The sequence below is a fragment of the Etheostoma cragini genome, chromosome 16 (genome assembly GCF_013103735.1).
Source record: "Etheostoma cragini isolate CJK2018 chromosome 16, CSU_Ecrag_1.0, whole genome shotgun sequence".
NCBI lineage: Eukaryota > Metazoa > Chordata > Actinopteri > Perciformes > Percidae > Etheostoma > Etheostoma cragini.
This window is the reverse complement of record NC_048422.1, coordinates 12,221,351-12,233,937: the sequence shown is the minus strand read 5'-3', so window position 1 is coordinate 12,233,937 and position 12,587 is coordinate 12,221,351. Positions and strand designations below refer to the sequence as shown.

General features: G+C 41.5%; 1 protein-coding gene across 3 annotated transcripts in view; it reads left to right on the top strand.

The window, feature by feature from the left end:
* The first annotated feature begins 274 nt into the window (after positions 1-274).
* sh2d3ca (SH2 domain containing 3Ca) overlaps positions 275-12,587 on the top strand; it is a 47,166-nt gene continuing 34,853 nt past the window's right edge. The window contains exons 1-4 of one of the 3 annotated variants that reach the window (XM_034896461.1): positions 275-512; positions 1,354-1,620; positions 1,712-2,174; positions 5,801-5,840. In XM_034896461.1, coding sequence (XP_034752352.1) covers positions 494-512; positions 1,354-1,620; positions 1,712-2,174; positions 5,801-5,840 — 789 coding nt within the window. In that variant the 5' untranslated portion in view covers positions 275-493. Of the gene's footprint in view, positions 513-1,353; positions 1,621-1,711; positions 2,175-3,008; positions 3,095-5,800; positions 5,841-12,587 lie in introns of those variants that run through there. The other 2 variants (XM_034896460.1, XM_034896462.1) reach the window with 2 other exon arrangements.

Sequence of the window (12,587 nt, the reverse complement as noted above, 5' to 3'; positions counted from 1 at the left end):
CCTCTCTCTCGCTCTCTCTCTCTCTCTCCATATATATATTATATATAGATATATTTTGATGTACAGTATGTAAAAAATATACTGTATTTGTACAGTATATGTGCTGTATCAACCTATTTTCATTCTGGCCTAACAGAGCACCCTCACGTGTTTCATATATTTATAGTCTTATCTTATTCTTTTAAGCCTTGTCATCTCATCTTTTCATATCCTCTTGCCATTGGTCCTCTCAGCTTTATACAGGAAGTGTCACGCTCTGCACTGCCCCAGTTGTTGCCTCTCATCTCTCAGTTTTGTCTCTGTCACTCATAAAAACTGTGCAGTATCTCAGCCACAGAGAGGAACTGTGGTTCATGCCAAGGTTGGTCGGCCCCAACAAGTTATCCTCCCATATCTGTTTTCCTTTTTCCTGTTGTAGACTACTGCCTCTTCTTTCAGATGATCCATCTGACACCTACCTGCAGCTGATCTCATATCCACAAGCAGCCACAACATGAGCATAAGGAAACTGAGTGAGTATTGTTTGTGTTTGTGTGTGTGTGTGTGTGTGTGTGTGTTTGTGTGTGTGTGTTTGTGTGTGTATTTGTGTGTAGAGCAGCTGCAATTTGTTCATGTGTTAACAAACATTATAAAACCGCAGTTTCACAAACTATTGTTGAATATCCATCAGACACTGACGTGTACTATAATACATAGAGGCTGTTTTAGAGACCTGTTTTGATACATATACAGTGTGTATTGTGTTTTATTCATATATACAATATGATTTTAATTAAATACAGCATGTGTTTTATATAAATAGCAGAACACTTGGATGCCTACTGACATTGACACAAAGAGACAACCAAGCGCACAAAATACGCACATACACACACACACACACACACTCACACACACACACACAAATGTCCATTATCTATACTACATACTGTATGCTTTACTTTTAGATTCCTGTTAGTCTTTGCAAATTGTTGAAAAACAGTTCACAAGATATGTCAACGTATTCGCTGGTTGGAAATGACAGAATTTGTGAGTCAGAAAACCAAAATAATAAGCTAAAAGACACAAAAATGCTTGATGAGGGGAACTGCAGAAGTGATAATTCCCTGTTGGTTCAACTGCATCTTTCACATTCTCATTTGATCCATTATCAATTAAAAAAGATAGCGTTTAGCTTAAATTAACACAGCTAAGCTTCTTTAGCTACTTTTTCCCTCCTGACGGAAAAAGAAAATCTAACTGAGAGGTTGCATGGGAATGAATTGGTTGGCTGGTGGGTGAACAAATACCCACGTCATATACTTGTTAAAATATAATAAGCATTTCTTCTTTTCTAACTGTTGCTCTGTCAAGGTTTCAAGTGGTTTGGTAGCCTCACCAACCTCTCCTTTCGCCGCTCCACTGAAAAATCTGACTCCAAGACCTCTCAGTCCAAGTGTGGAGCAGGAAGTGTACCTGGAGATGGCAAGGCAATCCTGGCTCCGGTTGTTGAGACAACGATGGACGACATGGATGCCATGCGTCCTCGCTCTGCTAGCTACATTCGCTCCAGTGAGAGCTACACACACATGGGTACGCTGCCAAGGCTACTGATGAGGAGGAAAGACAAGGACAATAAAGGTAAAGCAGCAGAACTTCTGATAATAAAGAAGGACAACAGTTTTCACCATGACAAACGTTATATTCATTTCTGATACCCCTGCTTCTCTAGAAGGCTCCAGCAGCAGTAAGAAGAGTAAAGACAAGAGCAGCATCAGCAGAAGTGAAAGCCAGAGACCTTTGCGGGACCAAGACTGTGCCCCCCCCAGGCTCACAGCCACCAGATCTAAAGTTGCTGGAGCTAAAGCTGACATTGGGCTCGGCAAAGACTCTCTCACTGATCCTAAGACCCACCCTGAACCCCCAGGTGAAACTGATGTCACAAACACCATCTCTGCAGTGTCCCCATCTGGTGGCCCAAGTGCTGCACTCCATCCAGAGAGCATCACCCAGGCAGGTGCAGACTTAAACCCTGAGGAGACGTCATCCCCTCCACCCAGCCGGGGGAATGATCAGATCGTTGAGAATGAAGGGTTGGAGAACAGGCCGGTATCTGAACCTAAGGAGGAGGCAGAGTGCAGACAGCTGACCGGAGGAGCGGACAAACAAAATCAAAACTCTGACAGAATTTACTGGTGATTTGTTTCATTCCTTTTTTTCTTAATGTGAACAGTATATTTTTGGGGCTTTTTTCTTTTTTTTCAACAGTAAAGTAATTGAAGTAGGAAAGGTTACTGATTGGTCAACTGGTTTGTGGGGGTTCATTGAAAAATGAGAGTATGCAACACTAAAGCCCAGCATTAACTGGCATGTTAAAGGCCTTAGGGTGGCTCCTGCTTGATCTTGGGGCCCTGACCTGAGCCGAGTCCTTGTTTCAAAATCAGTGCAGGAAATGAACTAAGTACATTCACTTAAGTTCTTTACTTAAAGATAGTTTATTTTCCTTGTATTGCATTGATTATTTCATTTTATCTTGCGCGTGTCCAGTTTAAAACATACAACAAATTATTAAAGTTTAAACTGGTGGTTCTAAGCCATTTTGATTGTGAATACTTACAAAAAAAGCTGGCAACAGGCCCTGACTACACAGCTTTTTTTTCCATATACATGGTTTCATATCTATAATTTTAATTAATTAATATTTACTTAATAATCATACAAGATTAGTAATTTTAGAGAGGTATTTTTGTTCAGCAGAAAATGACTAATTTTTAATTCTACTGAGTGGATTTTTCTAATAATAATGTACTTTTAGAATTGTGGAGAATGGAGAAAAGTCTGTTACTAATGGAGTATTTGTACATTGTTATTTTGGTACCTTTACTTAAGTGATTTCCTGCACTGAAAAAGGAAAAAGGAACTGTGTGTTAATATGGCAGCTGAAGCATTTTTTTTATTTTAACCTTGGGCCACTAAAAATGGCATATGCTCTATGTAATCTCCAGGGGGCGCAAATCGGTTAAAACTGCGCGTGGAGCCACAGGGAAAGTTGGGTAGTTCACACTTTGTGCTGACTTTTCTGTGGACAGGACTTACCTAAGGTGATGGGGTTGAGGTGAGATGGTAACAGGATTAATGACTTCCCTTTTTAAAGACAGCGGGTTATATCGACTCCGTTTATTGGTCAGACGCTGCTGGAAAACTGCAGGCTGTTTTTTTGCATTTTGCATTGACACTCAGGAGGCGACATGGATAAGCTTTTGTGCACTCATGGTGTAGTGGATTTGTCAACAAAGTCAGAACTTTGATGAACAGTTTGAGGAGAAATGTTCTGTAATTTCTACCAGATTGCGTCTCCTCGCAGTTTGTGACATGCCAAGGTCTCCCTGCTGCCTCCAATATCCCATGCATGATAGTGCGTGTACCATCTTACACTGGGATTTTGCACTGCGTTCATGTCTGTGACTGTGAGTGTGCGTGCATGCGTGGCTGCAGTTTCACTGGCATGCATGTGTGAGCGTGCAGCATCAGCCCATTAGTTCAGCCTAGAGACCGTGGGAAATATGGCTGTATGGTGGTGTGGTGCATATTCAGTGCGGGCACATCAAAGAGCTGTCTGTCTGTTCATTCCTAAATCACAAGTCTCTCAGCTTGGCTGTTAATTTGCCTCTATGTTATTATTCTGTTGAAAGTGCAGCTCTTTACTTTACCTAACTTTGGCTGCTTTGGTAAACCACTTTTACTGTCATAGCTGCTCAGCTGGCAGAGTTTTGAGTTTCGTTCTTCGGCCTTGCCTGTGCATGATAACTCCCTTGGCACTAATTCGAAAAGGGGACGAACAGTGGTAGCCTACCCCCAATGTAAACATACGTTTAACCAAAGTTGAATTAATTAGTCTTTTAATGATCAACATTAAATATTAAGCAGCAGATTAATTGTTCAGTCAGTTTGTGAAGGTCCCACGGCATTAGAATTTCACTTTATGAGTTTTTTTTTAACATTACTATGCTTTCCTCCAGCCTGCCTATGGTCCCCCGGCAGCTAGCAATGGCGACAGGTGTAAACCGAGCCCTGAGTATCCTGCTCTGCCTTTGAGAAAATGAAAGCTCAGATGGGCCGATCTGGAATCTTGCCCCTTGTGAGGTCAGAAGGAGCAAGGTTACCTCCCCTTTCTCTGCTTTGCCTGCCAAGAGAATTTTGCCCGCCCATGAGAAAGAGAGAGACATCATGGCTTTCAAACGAGCAAAGTGGCAGTTGGTCAACAAAAGCTCATCGTGGGACTGGCTATAGTGGCTTCTGCACCAAGGCTTAATTTTGGGACAGAGACTTCAGACACAGTCTTCGGGGACCACTAAGGTCTATATAAAAGAGACTTCAGATACAGTCTTAGGGGACCACTAAGGTCTGTATAAAAGAGACTTCAGATACAGTCTTAGGGGCCCACTATACCTAGGTCTATATAAAAGCATCTAAAGAGCACCATGTAATGGAACCTTTAATCAAAAAATGGCAAATGATATGCAGGTTTCTGCTTCTTAAGGATTTGACGCTTTCCTCTGTCATATGTGACATTACTCAACTATATAGATTGGTGGTGGACAGATATAACAAGCAACCTTAGACTCGTGTTACATTGTGTTGGTCATTTTTTACTCTTCTGGGATATTTCAGAAACCCAATCATTCATTGTTCATTGCCAAAATACTCTAAAGCAGCACTCTCTAACCCTAGTCAAAGTCAATTTTAATTAGCTAGCCCAAGATCAAAAGTTTCTCTCAGACAGTTTTACAATCTGTACAACATATCACCACTTCTGTTCTTACATCCTTGAGTCAGATGTTGTTGCTGCTTGAAAAGTCAAGGGTAGACAGAAGTATTACTAGTAAATAAAAGTCAAGTATGATATCACAGAGTATAATAATAGGACATATTATGTGTCATAAGTACCTCCACAGCGCTCCTCCTCAGGGTTATGGAGGTAGGCCTGACAATGCGAGACTAGTTGACATTGACCTCAGCTCTACTGCAGTGCTCAATGATATTCTTTCTATACTGTAGATATGATGTGCTGTTTGTTTTCAAAGCCTTATGCATGAATGGTATGTTTTAGTAGTTAAAGCTCAGTCACATTTGTCACTTGATAACTGTCGATGTGTTCAATGCAAATATTTTTCTTTCGTCTAAGCACAGGAGCAGCCTAGGAAAGGAATGTAGAGCTCCTCTGCCGTGTGACCTATTAAAATTCCCCAGCCGTTGCCACGATGGGACCCTTTGATCTGGCCTCTCTGTGGTCATGTGTAACACGGCTTTGCTCTGGGCCCTAGGAGACCCGTTGTGCAACTGTGCTGATTGATCTAAAACTTGTCTGGGAGTGTAATTGCCCCTTTAGCTCAGTACCCACAGTATGGCTCCCAAGACTGCAGCTTAGCGGGGGGTTTCGACACATGATTCGGATTCATCGTGAGTGTGAAAGTGAGAGTTATGGCGCCCTAAGGATCTGAGAGGCCAGCTTCATATTCAGCAACCTTAGAAGCTCAGTGGGGATTGTTATCTATCCATTTTCTATGAAGCTTGTCTGCAACATCATTTTACTCACTGGAGAGGCCACTGTGGAAGTGGGTCATGGGAATACAGGCATGTTTTTTGTTCGTGGTAACATGCACTGCACTTGTTACAAGACCAGATCAAACACAGAGGTGTGTGTACATGTGTGCTGATACACATGCGTGCACAATTCCTCAGACGTGTACAGCCATTTTCTGTTATAAATTTCCTGAATTTTCTCTCTTTCATCTCTTTTTTTCTCTTTCTGTTTTTTCAGCCACATGGAGCCAACAAAGAGCCAGGCGGAATATGTGCAGGTAAGTCTGCTCTGTCAAACTGTGTGTACTTGTGGGTGTGTGCATGCACTTGAATATTATCCCACAGAAATATTTCAAGGTTTCTGTCAGTTACAGTACACCCATGCACACAAACGTAATGCCTGAGATGCCAGTGGATAGGATTTCTAGGTTTAGCCTGAACATGCAAGGCCGTTTTCTCTTCGCTTCCATTATAATAAACTAGATTCTTTTTTTAATGCAAGCTTTCAGATGTAATTGTGGCTGATTATTATCTCTTAGTCTTCAACAGTTTTGCTCATTTCAGCAGGCTCACTCTGCATTTAGCCTAATACAGTCTGCCATTTAGCTAATTGAATTTGGAGGGAAGCTGTGCTAATGTCAGCAATGTGCAGCTAGCGAGCAGTGTGTGCTGCAGCCAGTAGGTGGGGCCATACGCTGGAGTTGTAATCTCTTCATAGATCAGAGAGCATGTGAAGCTGGATGTTAGGATCCATGCATCCTATATAACACAAACACGCATTGATACAGACATGGGACTTTAAACTGAGTGTAACAAGTGGCAAGTGATAGTCATGGAAGTGAAGCTTAAGAAGAAGAAGAAGAAAGAAAAAGAGAAGAGTTGAACTGTTGAGTTCCTGAGATCAGATTTCTTATTGATTTTCCATCCCAGACGGGTGGTAAAAGCCTTCTCCTATGACCCTGATCTGTATTCCTTTTTGTAAAACAAATATGTCCAACTTCCTCTGACCACAACACATTGACTATATTTAAATCCCACCACACTGCCAGCCTTGTTAGGAGTTTAATGTTTAAGGCAGAACAGCATGTAAATAAATCACTCTGCTTGGCTCAAACATACATTCAAGGCCCAGTCGGTTATTTTGACTCGGCATAAGTGTATGGATAAGAGATGGAAAATCTGCCTTTTTTTGAGAATTAAGAAACAGAAGGCTTGCTTTGTTGCTGTGTTTATGAACATAACTGATTTAAACAAAACTTTAATAGAAAAAGAAAACATTTATAAAATACATTGAGGTGTTTAGTATTAGTACAGCCAAAGCAGTAAGCCACTCAGAGGTGACAAATCTCGCTTCATCGTCAGTTTATTTCGAAGGCCTAAACGTCTCTGTCCAAAATAGTGTCTCCATTATTTTCTGCTGAAGGTTAATGTTTATTTTATTAAAGTGTATACATTTTTTATGATGTTAGTGACTTGGTCTTTATTAAAGCCAAGGTGACCCAGCTTGATAATGTAGGCCACCAGGACGCCCATGCACTTAATACCATTAGTGGTACTCTTATGCTGACAAGAAAAAAATGACGCCTTTTTTTGGGTTCTGAAGTTTTTCAATTAAAAAAAAAAAAAACTTTAAATAAGCTTTTTAAATAAGAATGACTTTTCATATTCTATGCATGCAGTATCGGATGAAAACGCAAGAAGTAAGGAGAATCATTGGTTTCTGCTTTAAACCCACGTTTTGTCACCCAAATTAGTTTCCTAGTCTTGCTCTCAAACACTGTAACAGCCCCCCCCCCCCCCCCCCCCCCCCCCCCCCCCCCCCCCCCCCCCCCACCCCCACCCACTCTCTGAAAGCTGCCAGCAAACGTCTTCCATTTCCCTGAAACATTTATGACAGCTGATGTTTAAATCAGGAGTTGGCCTCAGTGTTCCCTGTTATAATGGGTAAGAACAGGCCGGAGTCCTCTCCTGTTTTTCACATGTGCACGCTCACACACGTGTACACTTATTTATTCACATAGGCACACGCAGTGATCACACATACATAAAACAAAAACCAGACAAAGTGAGACAGAGAGAAAGATAGACAAACCAATCTGATCTGAGGGATGCGCAAAGAAAATAAGCAATCAGTAAGAGACGCCCCAAAGCATTCAGGATGAGTGTTTCATCTTTTAGGCTTTATCATAAAATATCCATCATCATTCATTTTTTATGTGGACTCATCGCTGGTCAAGCAATATCTGCGCGATTTTGTTTTTTTGTGACTTTCAGTGAAAGACGTAAAAGCAGTTTTAAAACGGCTGAGGTTGGTAGTTAAAGATGCCGGATGATGTTGTGTTATTATGGATCTAATCACAATGTTCACTTTCTGTCTAAATTTGAGCTTGTTTTGAAATACTGTGTATGTGTGTGGCTCTGTAACTGTCTGCGTTTATTTTCGCCTGCAGCCCAGCCCTGCTTTGTCTACTGATTTAGAGGTTTGGTGCTACTGTGACGGGAGGGGCAGGAGGTGAAACGTGTGGGATCATTTGAGGTTTATTAACATACGTCTGGCACTAGAGTCACGCTGCTGCTCTAAAAACATTTCTGTGTGTGTGAAGGGGCTCAGCTGTGTATCTGTGCATTACTGCATGTTTGATTATGCGAATGGTTTGAATTTTTAAAATCTGTCTGTGTGCCGTCTGATTAAAATGAGGCCGTGCCCTGTGGGTGCATGTACGCGTGTGCGTGTGTGTGCGTGTGTGCGTGTGTGTGCGTGTGTGTGTGTGTGTGTGTGTGTGTGTGTGTGTGTGTGTGCGTGCGTGCGAGCGTGTCCCTTTTTTAGATTCATTAAATTAATATGGTGCCTCTGTAAATGAGAAGGGGTGTAAACTGTCGGGGCTGGCCCTCAGTGATGCACCCCTAAAAAATGTCTCCAGTTACTATTCCTTCACCGTGCAAATAGACTGACAGAGAATCAGAGTACAGCCATGTCTGCACACACTCACAGTCCATGCACTGTGTTTAAATTTTAGATTGTTTCCATGTATCAGTTTATTTTGGTCAGCAAAGAAAAAAGGACCCAAATATATAGCCATACATTTAGCTTGGACTAAATAACACACACCTTAAAATGCAATACAGTACAGTACCCTGCAGTAAAAATTAGTTTGGTGAAACCCACAATGTTTTCCATTGATTTACATATTTTACAGTGTTTGCAGAAGACCAGCAATTCAAGCCAATAATGATAACTCTAGCAGTTAATGGTTACCATGTTTGTCATCTGATCCGTTAGTGTTAGCAAGCTAACATTTGCTAAATAGCACTTCAAAATTATGGTGGGCTTGAGGAAAAGTCAGGGATCAAGGTAGGCTTAATCCTTTGGGGACCATGAATGTCTGTAACAAAATGTATGACAATTGATCTACTGAGGTAATATGTTAAAATATGTCCCTAAGTGAAAACTTACACATTTACATTCCTCAAGCCATGCCACTGGTTGGGCAAAAAATGCTGACTATCTGCAAACACACTTTGCTAATTGGTTTACAACTTTTAAACGGCTCGTCTAACTTTCTTTTGTAATTATTATTTACTGTACAGTGCAGTGGTTGCTGCTTGAACTCCTGGTACTTCAGTCATAATAAGCTGAAAGAATATGTGACGCGGTGAAGAGACAAGTCTCAAAAATCTTATGACCACATGCAAAATACATGGAAATTGCTTTAGTAAAGACGCCCGGAGGTCACAAGCACACCTTATTGGATAAAATATTCACTTCACAAACTGCAGCCTCAATAATAGCCGTTGAGTTTAATCACCCCTGAGCGTTCCCAGAGCAAAAGCTCTGATATTTACTACAGGCTTGTGTTATTCTCAAGTATTTGTTATTTTGTCCATCCCCTTCAAGGTCCGCATGGTAATGCCGCTAAGCAGTACACAAGACTGAGAATAATGGCACATCGATCTCTCTAAAACCTTATTACACACTGCTTTATTCACACTAAAGATGTGTCTAGTTGCTACAGCAACATATTTGTGTAAGTCATTTTAATGTGATTATAGCAGGACAGAGGGTTTTTAATTGCGCTATTTCACACCTAAATTCATATTCTTCTACACGTGTGTGAGAACACAGCGTTTTCCAGCAGGCCTCTTTCTCTTGCTGCATCATTATCACAGATTGATGGTTCAAACGGCCTTTGAAACACACATCTGGTGGTTCGATACGGATTAACCAGTCGGTGAATAGGGTCCACCCTGTGAAAAAACACTGATGACAATCAGACATACACAGATCATTAGCTGAACCCCACTAACCCCCAACGGAGCTCGGCCTTTGTTTTAAGAAACGCACGTGTGCACACATAAAGATATGTGTGCACATAATGTATAATCTTGATCTGCCCTCGGTGTGTTTCTTTTCATCTCTCACTCACACATTTTAGTCTCACAAACACACACTCTCTCACTGTCTATGTTCTCTCTCTTTCTATCTCTGTTTGACACACACACACACACTCTCCTTTCATTAGTGGGACGCTTGCAGGCACGGGCAGGGATTCTTCATTGTGTTCCCTATCAGCCTGCGGGATGGAGCTTACTAATTAATATTTAACTGAAGTCCACCTCCAAGCAGGGGATGAGATGTAGAGAGATAGAGGTGTGGAAGGACAGGATGGCCGTGGAGGAGAAGGGAAGGACAGAGGAGAGAAGGGAGGGGAAAGACGGGATAGGAGGAGGATGAAAGGAGGAGGTTAGGCTAGTGATGAGAGGTTGGGATAAGGAGGAGGGAGAGCTGAGGGGAGGAGCATGATGAGAAAAAAGGTTGGATCAGGTAGAGCGTTAAGAGAGGGAGTTGAGGGAATGCTGAAAAAGAAAGTATGGGTTCAATGAATGGATAAAAGTAAAAGAAAATGAAGGAGATGGTGGAACAAGTACCTGTGCAGACATTGTCTGACAAACATAACGTGCATGTAGAGAATATAAAGGAAGATATATAAAAGGATTAAAAGGGAAGCAATACGGGTGAGAATGAAGCAAGGAAAGAAAAAGAACAAGACAGATGAGTCAGGGTAATGAAGTGTACAAAGACACTAAAGCAAGAATGAGACTCTCTTTAGTCTTCCCAAAGGCACAAAATGGGGCAAAGTTATCATCATTTTTCTTTCAACCTGTCTGTGGAGTTTTCAGTCTATTGTATTTAAAACATCTAAAATGATATTGAGCAGTGAAAGCTGCAGCTCAATGAATATGTTTATTAAATTGTCACATTTATTTCAAAAATGAAATATGTAACAACAACAACAGACTTTAACACATTAGGGACCTTTACTTTCTTATGTTAACTCCCGTCTGACGATGTAGTATGGTACACAGTCTAGACTGTGGACTGATTGGTCTCACTACTGTATGTCATTGTATTGTATTCTCAGTGAAATGATGTGGGATTCAGACAATTGAATGATTGTGAATCCATCATATTTAGGTCACTAAGAGATTCAGAAGTGTTGTTTTTGTCAAACATTTGTCTGCTCCTTTCACAACGTAGCTCTTCTTAGTTGCTGGAAAAAAAGTAAGGAAGAAGAGCAAGTTACTGAGGCACCAGAACATCTACCCTTGAGTGTTATATCATAGTGCAGGGCACAATGTATTTTTCTCTATCAAACATTTCCAGAGATGATAAAGACAATTCAGATGGTATGATTCAGTTCTGGTGACTCCGTTGTTTTGAGATAATGTCTTAGCTCCCCACAGCAGCCGTTTGATGTCGGTTTGACTTAACTTTATTCATCTGAGCATGCAAACTGACATGAGGAAACACAAGCTAGAGCATTTAGCAATGTATTTTGCCCAAAAACTATGACAGGAGGTGCTCAATTTTAGCGGGATTCTTTTCACTTGGGCCAATCAAAATACTTGTTTAAAAGGATTAGGTGGTGTGAAATAAAAAGTGCATGTTTTATAAAAGTGTAATTTTAGGGAATGGCTTTTAGCTAATAGAGTTTACGGCACAATACATTTTCATTATGACCTGTCTGAGTGGGAATAACACCCCTAACACCCTAATTTTATTGCTGATCTCATAGCTAAAGCTGACCATACGGGCTTTAAACTCTGCATCCATCATGTTTTTCCCCCATTGTGCATTTTTGGAACGCGTGGGTGTGTGGCGCAGCAGCCAGATGTAACATGCTGTATGTTGTGATTGTTTTGGCATATAGTATTACAGTGGATTGAGGGAAGGAAAGCACAGGGTCCCTCTTATGAGATTATTTGTGTCCCTGCTGTGTAATCTGTCTAATCCAGAGCTAGATAGTTTGAGATTACATTAACAGGAGTCACTGCAGTTAATGAATCCTTCCTGTGTCTTGTAGCTCCTGATCTATCGGCCTTTTCTCTCTGCCTGTGACCCACTAGCATGCATTCAAGAGGCAGATTAGCAGAGTGATTTCTGGCATCATCGGATTTAGTGTATGTGTCGTGCAGACATGATGGTGCATACAGTATTTTTTCACTTTTTATGTTGCATATGTCTCTCCTTCTCTGGCTATATCCCTCGCTTGTGTCATGCTTCACTGCAGTGGTGCAGACCCAACTAAATGCAGTGTCAGAATTTTGGATGCTGTCAGGGGCTCTCACAGCGTTGCCATGGTGAGGCGTCCTCAACTCAATGATGTCACTCACTCAGGTCTCTGGAGACAGAGCCCCACCCCTCCTGACATCTCTCTGCCGGTATGTTTGCCTGCGTGTGTGTATGTGTGTGTGTGTGTGTCTGTATGTGAAATGGGCCAGTGAAAATCACACTGTGTTATCCTTGAAACACCTGCCTGTGTGTTTCAGCCTATAATGAGCTGTCTAGCTGCAGTCTGCATGGCTTTTAAGAGACACATCATTATATTATGCTGCACACACACACGTGTACAGGCACACACACACACACACAATAAGGAACCAAAAGCTCTGTACCTCCTGCCATCTCTAGTAATATATAGTTGTGTGTGTGTGTGTGTGTGTGTGTGTGTGTGTGTGTGTGTGTG